Raw genomic sequence first — 22827 nt, 5'->3', positions numbered from 1 at the left:
ATACTAGTTTGGGGTGTACAACTGTGATTAGACATTGGTCTACCTTAAGTGATCCCCTAATAAGCCTAGCACCCATGACGCCACAGTTGTTAACGATATTATTGACTGTATTCCCTGTGCTGTACTTTATATCCCCGTCACTGTTTCTATAAATGGCAAGTTGTATTTCTTAATCCCTTCACCTTTTTTGCCCAACCCCCTTCCTATCTGGCAGCCCTCAGTTTGTTCTGTTTCTTCTATGACTTGTTTTGTTTGTTCATTTAGTTTGTTTTTTTGATTCCACATATACGTGAGATCATATGGTATTTATCTTTCTCAGTCTGACATTTCGCTGAGCACAATACCCTCTAGGTCCATTCATGTTGTTGCAAATGGGAAGATTTCATTGTTTTTATGGCCGAGTAATACTCCATTGTATATATGTACCACATCTTTATCCAGTTGTCTATCAATGGACACTTAGGTTGCTTCCATATCTTGGCTATTGTAAATAATGCTGCAATGAACATAGGGATGCTTATATCTTTTCATATCAGTGTTTTGGATTTCTTTGGAGAAATACCCAGAAAGGGAATTGCTGGGTCATTAGGTGGTTCTATTTTTAAATTTTTGAGGAATCTCCATACTGTTTTCCATAGTGGCTACACCAATTTGCAATCCCACAGTGCAGAAGGCCCTTTTCCCCACATCCTCGCCAGCACTTGTTGTTTGTTGATTTATTGATGACAGCCATACTGACAGGTGTGAGGTGGTATCTCACTGTGGTTTCAGTTTGCATTTGTGTGATGATTAGTGACATTGAGCATCTTTTCATATGTCTGTCGGCCATCTATATGTCTTCTTTGGAGAAATGTCTGTTCAGGTCCTCTCTATTTTTTCATTTGGATTGTTTTTTTGGTGTTAAGTTGTATAAGTTCTATATATGTGTTGGATATCAATTCCTTATCTTGTCTCATTCAGTAGTCATCTTTTAGTTTTGTTGATGCAAAAATTTTTTAATTTGATGTAGTCCCATATTTTTATTTTTCCTTTTGTTTCCCTTGCCCGAGGAGATATATATCCAAAAAGCATTACTAATAGAGTGATGTCAGAAAGTTTATGGCCTATGTTTTCTTCTAGGAGTTTTATGTTTTCAGGTCTTATATTTAAGTATTGAATCCATTTTGAGTTTATTTCTTGTATATAGTGTAAGAGAGTGGTCCAGTTTTCCTAGCACTGTTTATTGAAGAGAGTGTCTTTATCCCATTGTATATTACTGTCTCCTTTCTGGTAATAAACAATATAGGAGTGGGTTTATTTCTGTCCTCTCAATTCTGTTCCATTGATCTGTGTGTCTCTTTTCATGCCTGTACTATCCTTTTTATTTACCATGAAGAAGTTGAATGTTTCATTATTAAACTGTTTATTTTCCTGTAAGGCTGTTGTTTCACTGTATCAAAATAACACCATCAAACACAGCATATTGCAAAATTAAGATGTATTCGTCATCTGACACTGTACAAGTAACAAAAACTTTTCTCCACTACCAGTTATTTCCAGTGGAAAGATCATTAAATATTTTGACCCAGAGACAGATGCAAACAAGTCAGAACATTACATAAGATTTAAGATAACAATGCTATCCTTAAATTACATAATTTTCGTAACTAGTTTTTACCACAGGATTGTGGTAAAATTTCCGGAATTCGGAATATTGTAACTGTAGCCTAGCCTAAAAACTAGAGAATGTTGTAGAAAAGATGCATATTGTGTTTATCTGAAATCATTAGAAAGTTAAGGGGTATTTTCTTCCAGTAGCCTTGTTGCAAGTAGGTTTTTTCCATTGGTATTGCTAAAAGATGCTATTTTAAATCTTCTAACCACCACTAATTTAAGACAACTATGTTAGATTAAGTTGTTTCATACAACTTTGTTTGGGGCGGGGGGGGGGGCATTTTCAGTCCTTAATAGATTTTATGTATTTCTCATATGTTGCTTCACTCATTAGTTCATCTTCATAACAAGATTTGTTGACAAGTCTTGGATTTTCTGCAAGAGCTTCGTTAATTTTAGTTCTCCCGATAGAGAATAGAGTTCACTAGCAGCTCTCACTTTCCAAAGCACCAAAGCATCTTGTTTGTTGAGTTTTGTCCCAATTTCAGGCAGACTACAGTGAACAACATCTCCCAAAGCTTCCTGTGCAGAAGTGCTGATCCCCACTGTTGGTGTGTGGTGCCCATGTGCTTCACATACACCAACGTGTATTTATAGCAGTCTATTTTAAGTTAATGGTCTCAACTTGGGACACATTCCAAAATCACTACAATTTTTACTCATCCCCTCCACTTTTATGTTCTTGTCATTATTTTTTATTTCTTTTGTGTGTTTTATGTATCCCTTAATTTATTGCCTTTGTCAGTGAGAATTTTTTTTCTTTCTTGCAATCTTTTCTACTTTAAGTCCCTTTAACATTTCTTATACTGGTTTAGTGGTGATGAACTCTTTTAGCTTTTTCTTGTCTGGGAAACTCTTAATCTGCTTTCGGTTTTAAATGATAGCCTTGCTGGGTAGAATGATCTTGATTGTAGGTCTTTGCTTTTTATCACTTTGAATATTTTGTGCTACTCTCTTCTGGCCTGCGAAGTTTCTGTTGAAAAATCAGCTGATAGTCCTCAGGTGATTCTCAGTGGTTGTTCTATAATTTAGTTGTAGTTTTGATGTGGAAGGAAGCAAGTACAGCATTACCAACTCTTCCACCTTGAAGGCTTGGGATTTTCAGTTATGATTCGTGTAGGGTTGTCTAACCCTCCAGGTGTAGGCAAGACATCTGCATCAGAGACTTAATACCCATAGTTAAAGGTCTCGTGAGTGCATTATAGTGGAATTGACAAGGATATGTGGTTATTTCTGAGACAATTCCAGTTGTCTGAAAATGTTACATGACTGATACTATACCAGGCTATACCAGATTTTTAGGAATTTTATACAACTTCTGGAACCCTTAATAAGATACACCCCTACAAATATAGGAAGGTTAAATATCAGTTATTTGACTATGCTTCCTATATAATTTAAATCAAATAAGCCTAATGGGTTTAACATTTCTCTTTTTACATTTGACTCTCGGACAACATGGGTTTGAACTGCACAGGTCCACTAATGGATTTTTTTCAATAAATACTCTGTGTTTTTCTCTTCCTTATGATTTTATAAACATTTCCTTTAGCTTACTTTATAAGAATACAATATACCGGGGATGCCAAAAATGTATATATATACACATGACTTGTTATCAGTATATATTGTTACAATTTTAATAGTTTTTTCCTTTCTTAAAATGTGTATACATATTTTGGCACCCTCTACATAACACAAAATATGTGTTAATCTACTGTTACTGGTAAAGCTTCCAGTCAACAGTAGACTATTAGCAGTTAAGTTTTTGAGGAGTCAAAAGTTATATATGGATTTTTCGACTGCATGGGGGTATCGGTACCCCTAACCCTCCTGCGTTGTTCAGGGGTCAACTGCATAAGGAGAGACAACATAACATTTTAGGATTTGTCCAGAGGATCCCTGGAACACTTCAAATTAGTTCAAGGTCAAAAAGACTTACTTTAGAATCATTTGGGGGAATTTTTTCAAAATATCTGTTTAACCAAAGTGACTTTGAAGCAAATACAGAAAGTTATGTAGTTGTTTGAATGATGTTTCGTCTCTTGACCAGGCACTATAGTGATCAAGGGGAGCTGACTTTGGTATGAAGTCTCACTCTTCACCAGCTTCTGCTCATTTTCCCAGGCACCCATCTACAGGCTCCAGAGTGAGTTTAGAGGGTATAGCTCTGGTTTCTACCAGAATTTGGCAAGGTTTTCCATTTAGTTTCTCCTTGGCTGTTTAAGGGCGTCACTAGAAATGGCCCTCCTTTGAGATAGGGGGTGTTGAAGTTGTTGTGGAAGGATGTGACAGAACCTTCAAGACATTCTCCAGAGTCCCAGTTGATTCCAAATGAGACACCGGTTTCTAGCTTTGGAGCTGTACAGCTGTAACTTCCTGGACTTGTAGACGGTCTTGTGGTCTCTTCAGAGTGGACAGACAGCTCAGATCGAGCATTAGTAGGCTTATGAGTATGCAGGTAAAGGACGACAGAGGGGAGCAGGAGTCACGTCAGTCTTATGGTCTTGTTTGTGGTACTCCCGGTGTCGTTAATTTTTCAGTAGCGTTTTCAATGAAGCTATTTTGGAATTTTGACGCATTTGGTGGGCTTCTGCATACCAGTTACAATAGGTATTCCATTCTGGTGGTTGATTTGGGACTCTTTACTTTCAAGTGCACTTCTTAAATGAACGATCTTGTCTAATTGGAACATTCCTCATAATGGCCATTTTAATTTTAGGTTGTTTTAGTAAGATTTTGCCATTTTTGTAGATATCTACAGTTCCCAGATGCACAGTTCTGAGACATAAAATAAGCAGGTATGCCAGAAAGTGAAACACTCTGTTCTTTGAAACTTGAGGATCCCATTTCTTTAGCTACGCCTTGCATCTCTTGGAGCCAAATAAATACCTAAGGGAATATGCTGCTGGGTTGGGAGTTATGTGGTGTTCTACAGTGTACCTTGTTCCATGGAATTTTTCCTGAGGTTGGCAGGTGACCTAGTATCAGTCTGACTTATACTAGTACGGAAGTCTCAGATTTAGGTAGTGAGCGCTTTACCGTCCTGTAAGTACTTGACCTGTGCCCACTTAAGATTGTTTTAACCAACAGCTTATAAACTCTAGGTTGATTTCCCCAAGTCTCCCAGCAATTTAGTTTATGTAGTGGACTTACCTCGATGAGTTCCCTAACAGCTACCACTTGTTGCAGACTCCCAATTAACTGTCCTGGAACCTTTCTGGGAACAATGTATATTTTTAAGTAAAGTGGATTGGAGAGCTACATGCAAGGGAGCAGAGCTCAAATCCGAGAGTGACTTACCCACGGCCCTCGGTTTTGACGAGAGGAACAGTGAACTCAAAGGGTTCAGAGGGCGATGCCTCGCCTGTGTGTCTCGTCCCGCCCCGCAGGCCGTTAGCAGTCCGCTTCGGATCCCATCCTTGTTGCCAAAAACTGTTAAAAATGATTAATTAAACACTGAAGCGGGCAGTCTGTGTTCCCAAATGTCCAGAAGAATGCAACAGGGGGGCAGAAGGCAGGAAACATTTACAGGATAAAGAATAAGGAAGTGAGTAGAGACCCCAGAGTCGGCTTGGAGTTTGGCTGATTGTATTGTGTTTCTGGTCAAGCAGAGCATTTACAGGGACACAAAAGCTAAGTTTGGGTGTGCTGATGTGGCACCCCAGGAAGGAGGGACTCCATCTTGGGCCTAGAAATTTATTTCAACAAAACTATGCCCTGTTGACCAAGTGCAACCTCTGGCCTGCTTTCATACAGCCTCATGACTAAGAATGTTTTTTTGTTCTTGGTTGATTGTTTTTACTTTTTTGAAGGCTTGTGGAGGAAAAAAGTGACAGACCATATGTAGTTTGAAAAGCCTCGAGTGTTTAGTTTGCTAGTACAGGGACACATCATTGTGATTACGAGAGAAGTAGGTGAGCCAAGCCTTGGGGTCGGCATTTTCAGAAGTCTCCACAATAAGTCTGAACAGAAATAAAAATCTAAAAGCCTGAGGTGTTTGCACAGCGTACCTCACCTAGCAGAGTGCGATGTGCCACGGGCCTGAGCTGCATGCCGCGGTTGCCCAACAAAGGGCAGATGTAGGAAAGCGTGCTGCACTCTCCATTTATTTTTATCACACCATGAGAATCAAAGATTCCCCTGTAAATTAATGAAATTGGAGTAGAAACAGAATATCTAGGAAAAATTAGTTTATCCCCAGCTTCTTGGTGATTCTCTGTTAGTATGAATGTTTTTGATAGAGACTCATACTAACTTAAGCATACTGGTTTATGAATAAGCAATTTTCATTAATAAACTGTGGAGGCCACAACTTAAATAAATGTGCTAATTTATATTTGATGACTGACTGTTTTGAAAGCCTTAATGCAATCACCCCAAGTTCTTGCCTTAGCGATAAATTTCAGTCTAACTTTTGCTGTAGACCTTATGGGAGAATACCAAGTATACGTGTGTTTTGTCTGAGAATTATTTATTCATTTAAAGATTAACAGACTTGATGTCAGGGAAGAAAAGCCACCCGCCCCCTACTCATCTGCCACAGACATACCTTTCTTAAGGTAAGATTTCCAATCTTAAAGTATATTTTATAAAAGTTTCCTCTATAATATTGGCTCTTAGGGAAGAGATCAGTCTGCAGTTAACCCACCTTATCCTTGTGTGCCTTACTTTTTAAAAATAATCAGTTTCTTAATTAACAAGTAGCATACAGAAACAAAACCAGGTTTTTAAAAATGTACCACAGGTCCTTGTGAAGATAAAATGCATTTTCTTCTCCAGTAGACAGACATAGGTTTGCAGGTTTTCATTTAACTTGCTGGAAAAAGAAGTGATTTAATAGATTAATACATTTAATTAAAAAATCTCCCAATTCATATTCAGCTGTCTGTCACTAGAAACTAGTAAGGGAAGGCTCTTTAATATACTTGTAAGGAATTGACCTTTGTGCACCTGACAAAGCAATGGGAGCTGTAGGATTCATTTATTCTAGTGCAATACAGACATCATTCAGAATAAAATCCCATAACTAGCTTCTTTCAAGAGTTTGGGTCTTAGTTTACCAGGCTCATCCCTAAAGAATCCTCCCAAAAATTAGTAAAATAAGAGAATTCAGTAAAGTACCAGGACACCAAATCATTAGTTTGTTACAAAAGTGCGGTTTTTGCAATTATATTTTAGCCTGTTGAACCGCAATTACTTTTGCTCCAACCCAATAATATACAGAAATCTATCACATTCCTCTACACTAATAATGAAAATACTCCCCTTCACAATTGCATCAAAAAGAGTAAGATACCTAGGAATAAACTTAACCAGGGAGGTGAAAGACCTGTACCCTGAAGAAAACACACATAAATGGAAGGACATACTGTGCCCGTGGATAGTAATGACCGGACTAACAGACTTGTTGCAATTCGTATCAAAATACCAACGTCATTCTCCCAGAACTAGAATAACGCTACAATTTATAACTATCTGACATTAGTCTGAGAAATAAAATGAAAGTATTTCTTAGAGTCATTCTAAAAGAGAATTACCACTATTAAACTATTTACCAGGTCGGTTCGTCGAGTCAGGTTATTGGGATGCTGTTGTTGGAAAGAAGTTAAAATTCTTTGGCATATTTTAAACATTTCTAGAAGCGTCAGTCACGAGATAGTTTCATATGTTAAGTGCTCACAACACTGAGTTACCCACCTTTTAAGATTTGCCCAAAGACATACAGCCATCGAGTGGCCGAGCCATCAAGGACTATGTGCCCAGACAGTTGTATTTATTGACATACGTGTTAAAGTGGTAAAGCAACTGGATTTAAAAGGCTTATAAATAGATGTGTAAAATGATTTCATCACACTGCTAAAACCAGGACCCAATCAACAAGAGGGAATGGCTCTTTTTAAGTGGATTGTCACTTAAACTGGAAATCCATAGAGCACATTAGATGGTGAGCCTGGTTTCCTTTTATATGTATTGTGACTACTTACTAAGCATGGAAGATTGGCATAAGATTCAGTATCACTTAATTCAGTGTGATTTCAATGCCAGTTCCACTGCATACTAGCATGTTCCTTTACAGGAAGTACTTACCTTTGCCTTGTTTCCTCACTTGTGTGAAGGATGGGCTAATCCCTTTATATAGATGAAAAGGAATCCTATGAATCACCTAATTCAGTCTCTGGCTTTAGATATTTAATGAATGGGTCACCTTTCCCAGTATGGAATCTAAACAAAGCCTAAATTCATAATTACATGACAGGTTATCTAATCTGTGATTAAAATGCATATTAAAGATAAGCGAGGGTTTTTTTAAAAAAATGAACTAGCACATTTTAGACCTAGGAAAAACATCGAGACTGGTGTGTTTTTTCCTTTACTTACCAGGGGCTTCCTTCTATCTACTCACAGACAACAAAACACATCTGTGCCACACAAATACTAACGGGTTTATGGTTTACTAGGACAGGGGGCAAATCCCTTTCTGCTGGAGAAGCATCATGATTCTGCCCAGCCTCATTTGGGGCAGCAGGTCCAGACTGACCAAACTATACACCTAACCCCCAATGCTCTCCCCTCCCCCTGCACGCTTGCATACCAGCAACAAGCTTTGTGTTTGAGGCAGCAAAACACCAGTGCTACCACAGATAGCTTGGTAAGGGCTGGCAGAGGCCATGGCTTCTCCAGCTTTGCCCCTGGAAGCATCCTTTTTCATGTACTTTGCAAAACAGCCAGCAGTCAGTGTCTACTGCTGGTTACTGCTGGGTGGCAACTAGTGACGCAGGGAGCTTTCGCCTCCACTCTTAGCACAGGTGGCCGATGTGCTGGGGAAAGGGAGTGGGACCAGCGTGTAAAGATGGAACTTCAGGGCCACACAAACAGCTGGTTTTGCTCCCCTGGTCACCTTTCTGTCTGCAGCAGTGCTCATGTCCAGACAGAAAAGTGGGAAGGGTAGAATGCTGCGGCCTCTACAGCTATCATTCACCCTAGCCCCTGATCAAGCTATAACTTTTACAGGAAGCAGAGGTTTAAAGTGAATGATTGGCTGCTTTGTGCTGTTCAAAGTTACATGCAGGAAAAGGGATACCCAGCTTTTTTTTGGAACACACTAAACAGATGTTAGCACACGGTTGAATATCAGGTCTACTTAAAAGGATTTCCATACTCCAAGTTCGTTTCCTTTGTTCAGAAGGTGGTGATGAAGAACTGCTTGAGATCCTGCATCACTTACCTGTAGAGCCCGTCCTTTGGTCTCAATGGGGAGAGTAAATGCAGAAATGGCACATACGACACAGACAGATGAGAAGAGACACAGGGCTCCCAGCAGTGACGCGCTCATAAGAACCTGCAAGTGACAAAGAAGGACTTAATTTACTGTGCCCCCATCACTTCTAAATTGATCCTTACGTCAAAGGGGAACTAAGGATCCACTTCAGCACATACGTAAGTGAAGATCCTTTGCAGCCATTCTGTAAGTTGTGCAGCCCTAATATCCAAGAGCTATCAATCGGGCCGAGCTGTTGGCGGCAGGCTGTGGGATTCCTCCAGGAGCTGGGGCTGGGATTATGCGCTGGCCAGCTGACACTTCTCTCTGCACCAAACCTGCCCTTGGGCTTGTCCAGAGCAAACCCGGAGGTGGGGAAGATGGGAGATCTGCCTGTTTCCCCACCCCCTCTCACACCACTTTAGCTTGCGTAACTTCTAACCCTCTCGTTTCATGCAACACCCCGTCTGCCCATCATCCATTTTACCTCTTAAGTTCTGACAAGACGAACCAGGAGGAAGTTTTTTTTTGGAAGAGACATAATCGTAGGGTCTCTGGAAAGATAGCGTTCTTGTCTGTTCATTGTCTTATGTGTGACAATCAAATCAAAACTTTGTTTCTTGACCATTTTTCCACAGTCAGAATGGATTTCTGCCACTCTTCCACATCCTTTGGCCTGGATCTTCAAGCCCTAATAATGGCGGTTCAGGCACTCCATTTCACACATCACTTTCCCCGGGACTATGCCCAAAGTTAGCAAAAAGCCAAGCACTTCGTGATTGTCAACTAATCTCACAAAAATGGTTAACCAAGGAACAGCGAGGCTCTCTAGAGTCACAGAATATTGCAATTTGGAGCGGCCTAGGAACCATCTGATCTAGTCCAACCTCCTCCCTTTACAGATGAGCCTGGAGTCAGAGCTGCGTGACTCCTTGTTCCAAAGGTATGTACAGACCCCTGATACACAGCATAGTGCTTTTCCCGCCACTTAGGCTGCCCTGAAATACACATGTTGAGAGCCTATCCTTTTTGTATAAAGTCTGCCGCCTTCCAGAACCGTAAATAATGCCACTTGTCATGCAACAGAACCCATGATGTTAGTTAGCCTCATTATTTTATAGTTGACGTAGCAAGTAATAGGTGCTATTTTCTATTTCCCAAAATAAAATAGTTTTTCCCAAACAGGAGTTTGTATAAGAGTGTGTGTGTGTGTAGAAGGCTGTGAAACCAGGCTTAGAATAGGGGTATAAATACCCAAGAGAGACCAGGCAGCCTGAATCCTGACCAAATCATGCTATAGTTAAGCAACTAAATTGTTGAGTTTTGTTGATTTTTAAAACGGATTCCTTTACCTCAGGCCTTAAGCATAAGTTAAATGAAACATTGAAAGCCTTTGAACTTTCAATGTTTTAGAAATACGGATGAACAACGAAGTAATGAGGGCCATTGTGGGTGACACAGAACACTAACTCTTTAAATGAAAATAATTGGCAAATTGACTATATAAAATTTTTAAATTCTGTATGCCAAAAAAAAAGGGATAGTGTTAGGTTGGTGTAAAAGTAGTTCCGGTTTTTGCAATTCTTAACCTTTTAAACCTCAGTTACTTTTGCACCAACCTAAAATAATGAAAAAGCAAACCAGAAACAATAAAAAAATATTTGTAGAATAATAAATGGTAAATGGCCTGTGGAAAAATTGCAAATCACATAAATACGCAATTTACCAAAAAAATACAAATGGATAATAAGCAAGGGAAAGATGCACAGTCTTACTGTAAATGAACAAACTGCAAATTAAGACAATATAATTTGTCCACCATGTCAAAAAAGATATAAAATAAAAAGTTACTGTCCCATTTGGTGATGGAAAGAAATGGATGTTTGGTTAAGAATGTGTTAACATGTTACACTGGGGAGTGTATGCATTTTCTAAAAATAGAAACAATTTGACAAGATCTATCATCATTTAAAATATGCACACCATTGCTCTAAAAATTATCTAATAGACTTTGTCTACAAAATTGTGATCTTCCCTGAGACATAACTCCACAGTCAGTCATCGCACGTGTCTGCCCTGCTTGAGGTCTTCCCTCATCACCCTGTACAGCCCGCCATCCCGTCACTATCTCCTGTCCTGTTCACTAGGACACTGCCCCGTGCCCCTCCTCTACTAGCATGTAACTTCAAAAGAATCTGGGACGTCAGAGCGCATGACTGTTGAATGACTAACACAGTTGCACATGTACACAGGTGTAGTGTGCACGGTCTGTGTCCCATTGTAAACTGGACAGAAATAACGGAAATAAGATAATGACCAATTATGGCACATCTATGCAATGGAAACATGCACCTATTTAAAAGAATGAGGATCCACAGAGGCTGACATAAGATTTATGAGAAAAGGTAATTGCAATACGTGAATGTGTGAATGGATGGGCTTGTGCATGGGTGTGTTTACACACGAACACATATACTCACAGCTGTAAATGCACAGTGTCAAGAGGAGTCTGGCTCCATCTAATGACTGCTGATGGCTGTTAAGCCTCACCTGTCCCTCTTCCCCTGCTCCCAACTGCTGGACAAAGTGATAAGAAAGCCTGTGTGCTCCTTCCTTTGGTGCCAGCAAGAGACTGAAGTGACACAAGCCCCTGCCTTAACGTGGGAACCCTCACCCCAACCACAACAAAAACTGCAGCCAGTCTTTTGTCCTTGCTCTCTTAGGCCATTTCAGATCTGTGAGAGGCCTGTCCTGCTCTCCCACAGACCTAAACAATGTAATTAAGAAAACTTCATACCTTCTTGGTATGGGTATGCGTCACCAATCGTGACATCCAACTCAAAACTTGGGGGAGTTCATCTGTCTCTGCAGGTGACCGTAACATATAGGTACATAGATAGATGTAGGTAAGCAGATATTCATGGAAGTAAATATATCTACATACATATGTACATCTATGTATAATAAATACACATATATACACACATCTCTACACGTATACAAATGTTACTGGTACATAGACACACCTAGAGAGAAATACGCATTGAAAAGCATTTGGAAGAATGCCCCAAACTATTAAGAGATAACAGTGGCTATCTCTGATGTCAAATTACAGGGAATTTTTCGTTTCTTGGTTACACATTTCTATATTTGAATATTTACAACAAGCCTATTTATATTCAGAAAAGAATCAAAAATGATTCTTTTAAAACTTGTTAATAAAAATAAAATTACACTTCTGACTCAAGAAGTAAAAAAGAAGAAAGCTAATAAGCCTAAGAAACCAGTGTAAAATAATTTATAAAAACGAAAGCCTAAATGAATAATTGAAAACAGAAACAAGCGGACTTGATAAATTTATCCAAGAGCTATGTAAGGTACTTTATTTTAGAAAAGTAAAGCTAGTTATGAATTAAAGTGAAAATTAGAGAAATACATGGAATTAAGAATGTGGAAGAGGAAATAATTACTAATAGAGGAAATGAAAAAGAACCATAGAGAATACTACCCACAATTCTTTGCTAATAAATTTGAATTAGTTAATCAATAAAAATGTTTCCTAACCTTTACTCAAAGATATAAAACAGAAACAAATAACTAGAAAATGGTGACTAAAGTACATCATCAAAAGTGCCAGGATTCACTTTCATAGATCTGTTCTTTCAAATCTAAGGCACGCAGTCCAGGGTAAGAAGAAAAGCTTATTTCTTTTTAAAGAAACTAGATGACAGTGATTTCAGAACCTAACAAAGATAAAACACACAAACATAAACCAACCCCTATCTCATGTATGAGTATTGATTCAAGATTTATAAAGACTGGCACGAAAAACGTTGGTTCACCGAAAGAGGAAAACACTGGCTGAGTGGCGGCCTCACCATGTCGCAGGGCATCGTGGTCTTAAAGGTTCTCCTTGCCCTCTCCCGCTCCCTCTCCCCTTCACCCTACCAGGCATTTCCCAATAAACCTCTTGCCTGTGTCATTCCATGTTGGCATCTGCTTTTCTGAGGACCCAAACTGATCCATATTATAGTAAAACAGTTGGATACAAAATGAATATGAAACATCTGTTCCCTATATGCAAAAAATAGACTGAGAAACACCATTCCCAAAATGTTCTGAGTACCTACTGTATGTCAGACACTGGAGAAGGAGCTAGGAATAAAAAATTAGCAAAATATGCACAAATCCCTGTCCTCATGGGCCCTAAAGTCTATCGGAAGAGACAGATTTTAAATAGCCTGACAAATAGGCAATTACAGTCTGATAAGCAATACGGAGGAAAATCTCAATGTGCTGTAAGAGCTCACAGTGCGGGGAGTGGAGGGACCAAACTTAGTTTTGGGCAACGGGGAGGGCTTTCCTAAGCAGGGAACGAATCATTGCTCAGTGTAGGTGGAGATGACACAGGAAGGGGGAGAGGGTTTCCAGTCCCAGCAAGTGAGAAAACACCCGGAGAAAATAACTCGTGTTTTTAATAAACTACAGGAACCAGATTGTTTAGCTAAGTAAACGACAGGTAAGAGTATGAGATGGGGGCCCCGGAAATCACGCTGAGGATTTGGGCCTTTATGAGGAAGGGAAAAGACACAATGGTAAAGGGTTATGAGCCCAAGAATAATAAAAGATTTGCATGGGTGTTGTGAGGAAAAGGAGTTGAATGAGAATCAGAGGAGACCGGTGCAAGGTGACAGTAGTTTGCAACCGAGTGGTCCTGTAGTGGTGGAAAATGAGGTATGACTGAGCATCTGTGAGGATTGAATATGACGACGAAATAAGGGAAGAGAGAGACAACTCCAGGTTGGGTGGTGATGCCATTCGCTGATGGAAACGGGAAGAGGAGTGGGGAGAAATGGCATGAATTTAATTTTGGACATGCTGACTTTACAATGATTTTGAGACATTCCAGTGGAAATGTGGAGGAGGCAACTAGATGTATGAATCTGGAGCTCAGAAGAAAGGCCTAGTCTAGAGAAATAAATTTGTGAGTCCTAAGCATATAGCTGGTAATTAAAATCATAAAAGTAGGTGAAACCACATAACTGGAGTATAAAATACGAAAAGATGAGGGTCTAATATTGAGCAATAAGAAACCTCAACAATAGAGGACGATATAACACAGATTGAGGAGGAACAGCCAAAGATGTAGGAAGAAAACTACAAAAGTGCAAGGTGATGGGTGCCCTGGGTGTGGCCATCGGTCCTTAGGGAGAGGTCACACGAGTTGGGGGATTAAAACAACACTTGGATTCAGAAATGTGGAAGTCACCAGACATGTCATCGAGAATCATTTTGGTAGAGAAGGGATGGCTGCAGCCAGGTTGGGGGTGGGGTGGTGAAGGAGCGAGTGAGGGGAAAGGAAATGACAGTGCAGAGAAGGAACCATTTTAAGGAATTTGACTGGAAAGGAGGTAAGAGCTAGTTAATGGGGTTGAATTTACATTTTGTAAGCTATGAAATCTTAAGTACATTAAAATGCTAACTGGAAGGTTTCAACATGGAGAAATAAAAAGAAATCACAGGACAGATGCAATTATAAACCTGAAAAAACTCAAGAGACTCATGAAAAAACCATCTGGATTGAGTTCAGTAAGCTGGCTGCTTGAAAATCAATAGACAAAAACTCAATAGTCTTTCTAAAGACAAATAACTAGTTAGAATGTTAGACTAGAAGTTATAATGAAAGAAAGTATTCGCAATAACAATGAAAAGCCATAAAGTGCCTAAGAATAAACTTAAGACATGCAGGGTCTATTTGAAGAAAACAATACAATCCCAGCAAGGGACCTAAAAGGAACACTGAACAAATGGAAAGACAAACCTTGCTATTTAGGAAGACAAAACTAAAAAAAGCCAATTTTCCCTACATTACCCAATACATTTAACAAATTAACAATTAAAATCTTAATAGGATTTGCGTAGACGAGGGAGGCAGAATGTAACTAAATGACTCTAAAACACATCTGGGAAAGAGCAATGAGGTAGGGCTGTAACAGCCAGTGTTGAAATTGTGCTGTATATTTCATTCAACTAATGAAAAGAATATGGCAGTGATGAAACCAGACAGATCAACGGACTTCAAATAGTGAGGCTAGATATGGACCAAATAATTGTGGGCATATAAGCAGACATGTGGCATCCATGAGTAGAATCTAGGTTATTCAATAAATTGTGCAGGGACAACTGGCCTTCCATTTAGGAAGTCATAAAGCTATTTCCTGCATGAAACCTCACACTCCAGTACCTCGATGGCATGTCAGGGATTTCTGGGTCAGAATCCGGGACACATTCACTTCATGAAAACTGAGTAAATTGTACACTTAGGATTTGACACTTATGTATGTGATACTTCAATAAGAACTTTATACTCTCTTCCCAAAAGAGAAGGCCACAAGAGGACTGGAAGAAAAGATAGATGTGTATTTTAATCCTAACCATAGAATCCAGGAATTGTAAAGAAAAATCATGATAAATATAAGTGTCTATGAACTTAAAGTGTCTACACAGGGAAAGGAGAACATAAGAATGAAAGACAAATTGAAAATGGGGTGGTGGTGGATATTTACAACATGTCAGAAAAATAGTTAAAATCCTTTCTGAGCGTATAGGTGAAGCACTGTCACAGATCAATGTTTGACGGACTGAACTGAAAAACAGGCAAGGACCTGCATGGCCAAACTCAACAAGATAAGAAACCCCATGACAAGAGTATTCAATTTGATTCCTAATCAAAGCAACACTAATTATCACAACAAGAGCGATTATTTATAGACAGTGACTTTGACCAACATGAAAAAGACTAACAACACCAGGTGGCAGTTGTGTGAGACAGCAGGGCTTGGATGCATTGGCACAGGCTTCCCACAGGGAATTCTAGCACAATACATCAAAACGGAAAATGAGCAGAGCCCTTCACCCACCAGTCCAATTACTAGGAATGTATCCTAAGGAGATAACTGCAGAGCTCGATAAAAATGGAAGCACATGGATACTGATCACTGTTGTTTATAATAGAAAAATATCTGAAATAGTCTAGACATTCAACAAGACGGGACTGATAAAGTAATCGAAAACTAACTTTTGGAGTATACTTGTATGTACAATGACATTTTTCAGCATGAAAGGGCCTTGTTTTTTATATTTATTGACATGAAAAAAAATGTCGGCAACATATTTTTGTGTGCAAAAGGCAAACTATAAAATATATGAAGGTTCTGGATCAAGATGGCGATACAGGTGAATGCTGGGCTCACCTACTCCCACAGACACTGAATCTACAGCTACATACATAATAACTTCCTCTGAAAGAAACCCCCAAACTAGCAGAACGACTCCTATACATCCGGCAAAAGAAACAACCCACACCACACTGTAGGAGAGCCTGACACACAATCTTGTCATAAACTCCACTCCTGGTGCCCACAATTAGGAGAGAACTCACACCTCCGAGCTTCTTCCTGAGGAGCTAAGGGTTTGAACCCCACAACTGGCACCCCAACTTTCAAGGCCTGCACCTGAGCGACAAGCCCCAAAACTAGCTTTGAAAGCCAACAGGGCTTGTGTCTATAGACGCAGGAGGCCAGCAAACTGAGAAACAGTTCTTAAGGGACTTCTGTGGACTCCTGGCTCCCTACCCCATCCCACCCGCCAGGGCCCAGCACACATGCAGCCCATTGAAACACCCAGTATTTCTGTACACGAGGCTTATTGGCTTATCTTGGAGCATCACCCAGAGGGGCACGCATTTACTTTAACACCCATCTAGGAGCCCATCTAGTACTCCCCAAAGAGAGAGGCCGGTGGGTGCCATCTTTGCACTCTCCTCTGACTCACTCCAGGTCACAATTGTCTTCTGGAAAGGGGCTTGTGCATATACGTCAGGTGCCCTAGTTTTTGTGGCCGCCATGCAAGGGACATGCCTTGATCACCTGGTTTGGTGGCCAGCAGGCCTTACGTTCACGGGTCCCCTTGGACTGTAACAAACAAAAAACAATTCTTACCTTGCTGCCTGCCCCCCACCCCCGCCAGGGCACAGCAAAGAAAGCAGACTGAAATGCACCCTCAGTCTTTCTGTGGAAGAGGCCTATTAGCTTATCTTCATAGCTGTGGCCAGGGGACAGGCTTCTAATTAAACGCACATATAGGAGCTGACTACAATCCTCTCCAGAGACCAGGGAGGCTGGCAGATGCCGCCTTTGCGTTCCCCCTCTGCACCACACCAAAAGCAGTAAATATAACTGCAACAATTTGTTAATGGATACACAAGGTAAAAAGCTGTCACGAGATAAATTGTGACATCAAAAAATATAAAACATGGGGAGTAAAAATGTAGGGGTTTATAATGAGTTTGAACTTAAGTTGTTACCAACTTAGAAATAGACTGATATATCTGTAAGATGTTTTATGTGAGCCTCATGGTAACCACAAAGTAAAAACCTGTATTAGAGACACAAAAGATAAAGAGAAGTGAATCTAAGCATTCCACTACAGAAAATCATCAAATCACAAAGGGAGAGCAAGAGGAGAAGGAAACAAAAAAAGCCAGAAAGCAATGAACAAAATGGCAGTAAGTACCTACATATATCAATAATTACTTTAAATGTAAAAGAACTAAATTTCTTCAGTCAAAAGACAGAATGGCTGAATGGACACATGCAAAAGAATGAAACTGGACCACTATCTTAAACCATGCACAAATATCAACTCAAATGGATTAAAGATTTCAACATAAGACCCAAAACCATAAAACTCCCAAAAGAAAACATAGGCTGTGCTTCTGCACAGCAAAGAAAACCATCAACAAAATGAAAAGGCAGCCCACAGAATGGGAGAACCTATTTGGAAACCATATCTGATAAGGAGCTAATATCCAAAATATATAAAGAACTCATGCAACTTAATAAACAATCCAATTTAAAAATGGGCAGAAGATCTGAATAGACATTTTTCCAAAAAAGTCATTCAGATGATCAACAGACACATGAAAATGTGCTCAACATCACTAATCATCAGGGAAACACAAATCAAAACCACAGTGAGATGGCACCGCACATCTGTCAGGATGGCTGTTATCAAAGAGACGAGACAAGTGTTGGCAAGGATATGGAAAAAAGGGAACCCTTGTTCACTGTTGGTGGGAATGTAAATTGGTGCAGCCACTATGGAAAACAGTATGAAGATTCCTCACACAATCAAAAATAGAGCTATCATGTGAACCAAGCAGTTCCACTTCTGGGTATTTATCCGAAAGAACCAAAAACTAACTCGAAGAGATACCTGCACTCCCATGTTCACAGCAGCATTATTTACAGTAGCCAAGACATGGAAGCAACGTAAGTGTCCATCGATGGAAATCATCGATGGATGATTTCCCTATTGCACTAGTTATTACTGATCAAAATCTGCCCTTACCACTTTAACTTGTGTCCAGAATTGTTTATCTTTGACAATGCAGTTTCTCAACAAGTTTACTGCTTATTAGAAATCACTTATGAACATATGAAATGGGTAGGTTTTTCATTCCCGTGAACTTGTGAAGCTCTGTGTATAGTCTTATGCATCAATGCATTGGGTTTCCAGGTTTCCAGAGAGGATCACGTATTTTGATAGGACAACAAAATCATTGCTCAGCTGTGACAATTCAATTAGGGTTTTCATCCTTCATATAGGGTAGATTTTTCTTTTCTGTGCAGAAATTTAAAAATGTTATGTAGTCTTTTCCTGTATCTTTCTACGATGAGAGAAAGGGTTTTCCAGAATTCTGCAATCTCCCATTTCATGTGAGTCGCAGTACATGACCGTGTGAAATTAGTAATTAGTCTTATTATGAGCTTAGGCCACCCTTGTTCCTACCCCACCTCAACAATTCACTACATAGCGACTACAGTGCTTTTATAAAAAGTGCTAAATGGATCATGTCACTCACCTGCCGATTTCCCACTACTCCTAAGAAAAAAATGCAGTCGTCAATATGCCAGTGAGAGACATTCTCCCCTATATTTCTCTCCATTTTGCTCACCGTAGCAAGTTCCTATTCCTGCAATACACGAATCTCTGTCCCATCTCCGGGCCCTGTACCCGCTATCGTTTTACTGGAAGTGCTTTTTCCCTTTACAAGTTGTCAACTTCTCATACCTTAGAAGTCTCAGGAGGCCTCTATCACGGGTCCAGGTCACCCCTAGATTTAATCCAAGCCTGCGTCTGATTTGCCCAAGCCCTGGACCCTGCCCAAGGCCACTTCCCTGTACCTGGGCTCAACCTCCCTTCATTTCTGTGCAGTTTTTCAGTTGCATCGCTGGACAGGGTCAAGGGTCAAAGTTAGAGCCCGTTGTCATTCAGCGGCTCAAGCTCCTTGTGTCATCTATTCGTTTTGCATCCTCCCCCAACAACGCCCCCAAAAATCCAAACCCTGCTTGCATTGCACTACCTGCTATTGAATTGGATGGAAGCCTGGAAGCATTAATTTAGCCTTTGCCCCAAATTCGCCAAACAATGGGAAGATTGCCCCTCAAGCAAACTCATTAAGTAAACAAATCTTTGGTTACACCCTAAACATGAAGGGACCTGGGTTTCCTCTTTCCCACCTCCCTTAGACCCATCCTCCCTGCAGAGACCCGCGGGTTGTACCTGGGATATAAATGGCGCCACCATTGCACCAATGCGACACAAGGAGCCACTGGTTCCCAACCCCAAAGCACGCATCGTGGTAGGGTAGACCTGGAGGGAGGAGCACAGAGCAACAGTTAATTCAGGCATCTCCTCTGTCCTCTGTCCTTCCCTCCCCAGGTCAGGCTCTGGTAGATGTATAATACATACAGGTTATGTATGTAGAATATAGAAGATGTTCATTTTCTCAGGCACACCACGTTGAATTTTTAAACAAGAACTATTCCCCCCAAAACACGTAGAAATTATCTTTAAGTGAGCACATTCCAACTTACGTGTTTAACTGAATATTCCAAATATACTTTTAGAAAGATTAGCTCTGGAATCAGACAGAATTCTGCTCTAGAGCTATAAATGTATAAAGGTGATTCCGCTGAAAGGAAACAAAGTACTCTCCAAATAATAATGAGTCAACGGAACCTTTAATCCAGATGCAATGAGAAGAATTAACCCGAGTGCCGGGCACATGCTCCACCATGCTATCCATCTTCTCAATGTGGGATCTGATGGCATTATCTACTCTTTCTTGCTGCAACTTTCTTGCGTTCATAGTAAACCCTAATAATCCGCACTTAATTAATTCAGAATTCTTATAGGAACTGGCAGAGGTAAATAAGTGAGCAAATATCATTTAATAAGATGGTAGGGAGAATACTTGATATGAAAGAGTGGTTTTTCCAAACTCTGGACAATTTTCTCTTGATGCTACACAATACCAATAATACCATTTGTACCATTTCACTATCGCAAAGCACGGAGCCCCTTTCCTTGGCCACGTCTAATTAGCCACCATCTGTCAAATGCAAGAGCAAGATGACTTCCTGCCTCAGGGACAATCCTGTGTTTCTAAGAGGTCTGGGGTAGAGTGCCTTTATGGGAAGCTTGCTTTCTTTTTCTAGAAAATGAGGCTTCTGATTATCCCTAAAAACAATGGATTCAGATACAGGGTGATGTTCTTTATATACTAGCAACACAATCTTTTGTTTATATTTTGACAATTGGGGAGAAGGAATAATAGACGATGACCATCTTCGGATACACAGCTTTGGGGTTTTTCTTTAACAAGAAGAAAAAAAGTAAATACTTGGAAATGACTCTTACATGAACACATTCCAAAATGTACGTTAAATTGAATATTCCAAATATAACTTTAGAAGCACACTGATTTTTAGGTTCATAAATTTACAAAACAATTTCAGGAGATGTTAATGGAATTAAATCAAGTATGTATACGTTGAGTATGTCATAATGTCCCATTTTTATCCGTATGTGGGGGAGAATATTTCTCTGTGGCTTTAATGGTTTTGACATGCCATATCTGTAATCTGAACGGCTTCTGCATTTCCTGAAATGGAAATAAATGCAGCTTTATCAGTCCTTATAGCACTGTTTTTTCTAGCTCAATGAATGGTAAAAGCAGTTAAAATACTAAATTTCCTATTCAGATATTGTTTATTTCTAGGAATATTAATGCTTTAATGTGAGGGTTTGTGAGAAGATCGTTTAGCTCCTGCAGATAGTGCCTTGCGTATGATAGATGTGTCAATTCAGTAAAGAAAGCATACATTACTATTCTGTTTGAATTTAAGGTACACAGCTAATAATAGATGAAGCGGGTGTACTCTTTCAAAAGAACAAAGGTGAAACATACACTGTAACTTCAAAAAGGGAGAGAAATGGGGAGTTTTACATCTTGACAGCAATATATAACTACCCGAGCTACTTCTGGAAGCGTGGTGCTAGGGCAACAAGTTCTTTTTTACACACATGCTCTTTAGGGAGAAAGGGAGAAGGCCTTCTCTTCCCAGACACTGACTTTCACTCAATTCAATGAGGCAGGGGAAACTCCATATCAAATAAACTTTCTGGCGTCATTTTAACGGGACCAGAGAAAATTGTCAAAAGTCAACAAGAAGCCAGGGACGCAGGATCTGTGGACGGACACCCCCTCTAAGCAGCTCACCTTGCACGCCCTTCCGCATGGCAACCAGCCCCTTCCCCCGAACTAACCTCAGCAGTGTAAATATAGATGGTATTGAAATTGGCTGCCACCAAAGCCCTCAGCATGAAGAGGAAGCCGATGAGGCCAGCACTAGGAACAGGAAGCGAGAGAAGTTACCAGAGGCAGCACAGACAGCCTCCCAAGGCCACGGCAAAGGTGCCTTAGAAATGCTAACACACACCCACAGATCACCAGGTTCCAGGAGCTGCTGCTCCTCAGGTGGCCTGAGTGTGGTGTCCTAAAGCAAACGCCTGACTCAAGCCTTCAATCCTACTCCCCAACCTGCGCCATTCCGGCCTGGCCCCCCAGAGTAGCAAACCTTCTGCCACCACCCCCCAAAAATGATGCAGTTTGCAGAATAAGTGACAAATACAAATATTACTATTGAGGTCACTCCACGGTGGCAAATTAACAGTGAAATGAATTTGCACACCACAGGTATGGTGTGTATCACTCAACTATCTTGAGAATGGTCAGGATAATTTGGATCAACAACTAGAGTCCCCTTTCTCCAGGAAGCTTTGCACAAAGATGCTAAATATTTTGGTGGGCGAAGTGAGTACACCCACACTGGCACCCATACCTTGTGATAACTGGAGGCCAGTGAGAATGGGAGGGGTAGGTACCAGTAAAGATCGCTCTAGACAAACAAGCACCCCATTCTCCACTCTCCTGGTGAAAGGCATTTGTCCCCTACCCCCACTCAACACTATGGGTTAGGAGACCCCATCTTAAAATGACTACATAAAACTAGGTTATTTTGAAGCAACCAGCGGGAAAATACCTTGAAGTGCAAATATTGAGGAGAAGGAAGAAGACAGCCGTGCATCCCATGGTGATGGAAAGGCTCAGCCGTCTGCCCAGGAAATTAATGCCCAGGATATTTAAAGGATTCACTAGAAAGCAAATGACAAAGACAATTCCTGGAACCTTGAAGGCAACTGGCACTTACCAACACGGGCATGGATTCCTCCTACTCATTGCAGAAAGAAGTAATTTCATCCAGACCTCGTGGGTATTCCTGCTAAGACCCGGTCACATTGTCATCAACTTCATGACTACTTTGACATTCTTGGACCCCACATGGGAAAAGGACAACAAGCACTGGTGTATATAAAGGACATTTTATGCCCAGGATGCTTATTATGTCCTGTAGGCCTATTGTAAATTGCCAACTTGCTACATCTATACTTTAAATGTTTTATACTGTTTTTCATCAAATTCAAGGTGCCATTCAATTTTAAGT

General features: G+C 40.3%; 1 protein-coding gene across 4 annotated transcripts in view; it reads right to left on the bottom strand.

The window, feature by feature from the left end:
- Positions 1–3461: 3461 nt before the first annotated feature.
- SVOPL (SVOP like) overlaps positions 3462–22827 on the bottom strand; it is a 53226-nt gene continuing 33860 nt past the window's right edge. For 2 of the 4 annotated variants that reach the window (XM_033098688.1, XM_033098686.1), the window contains 4 exons: positions 22366–22477; positions 21590–21671; positions 19541–19630; positions 8701–8995 (listed from right to left, as the gene is read on the bottom strand). In XM_033098688.1, coding sequence (XP_032954579.1) covers positions 8798–8995; positions 19541–19630; positions 21590–21671; positions 22366–22477 — 482 coding nt within the window. In that variant the 3' untranslated portion in view covers positions 8701–8797. Of the gene's footprint in view, positions 6473–8700; positions 8996–19540; positions 19631–21589; positions 21672–22365; positions 22478–22827 lie in introns of those variants that run through there. The other 2 variants (XR_004422155.1, XM_033098687.1) reach the window with 2 other exon arrangements.

The sequence above is a fragment of the Rhinolophus ferrumequinum genome, chromosome 26, assembly GCF_004115265.2.
Source record: "Rhinolophus ferrumequinum isolate MPI-CBG mRhiFer1 chromosome 26, mRhiFer1_v1.p, whole genome shotgun sequence".
NCBI classification, from domain to species: Eukaryota; Metazoa; Chordata; class Mammalia; order Chiroptera; family Rhinolophidae; genus Rhinolophus; species Rhinolophus ferrumequinum.
Note: the sequence above shows the minus strand (reverse complement) of the source record. Positions and strands in the feature narration are given on the sequence as shown.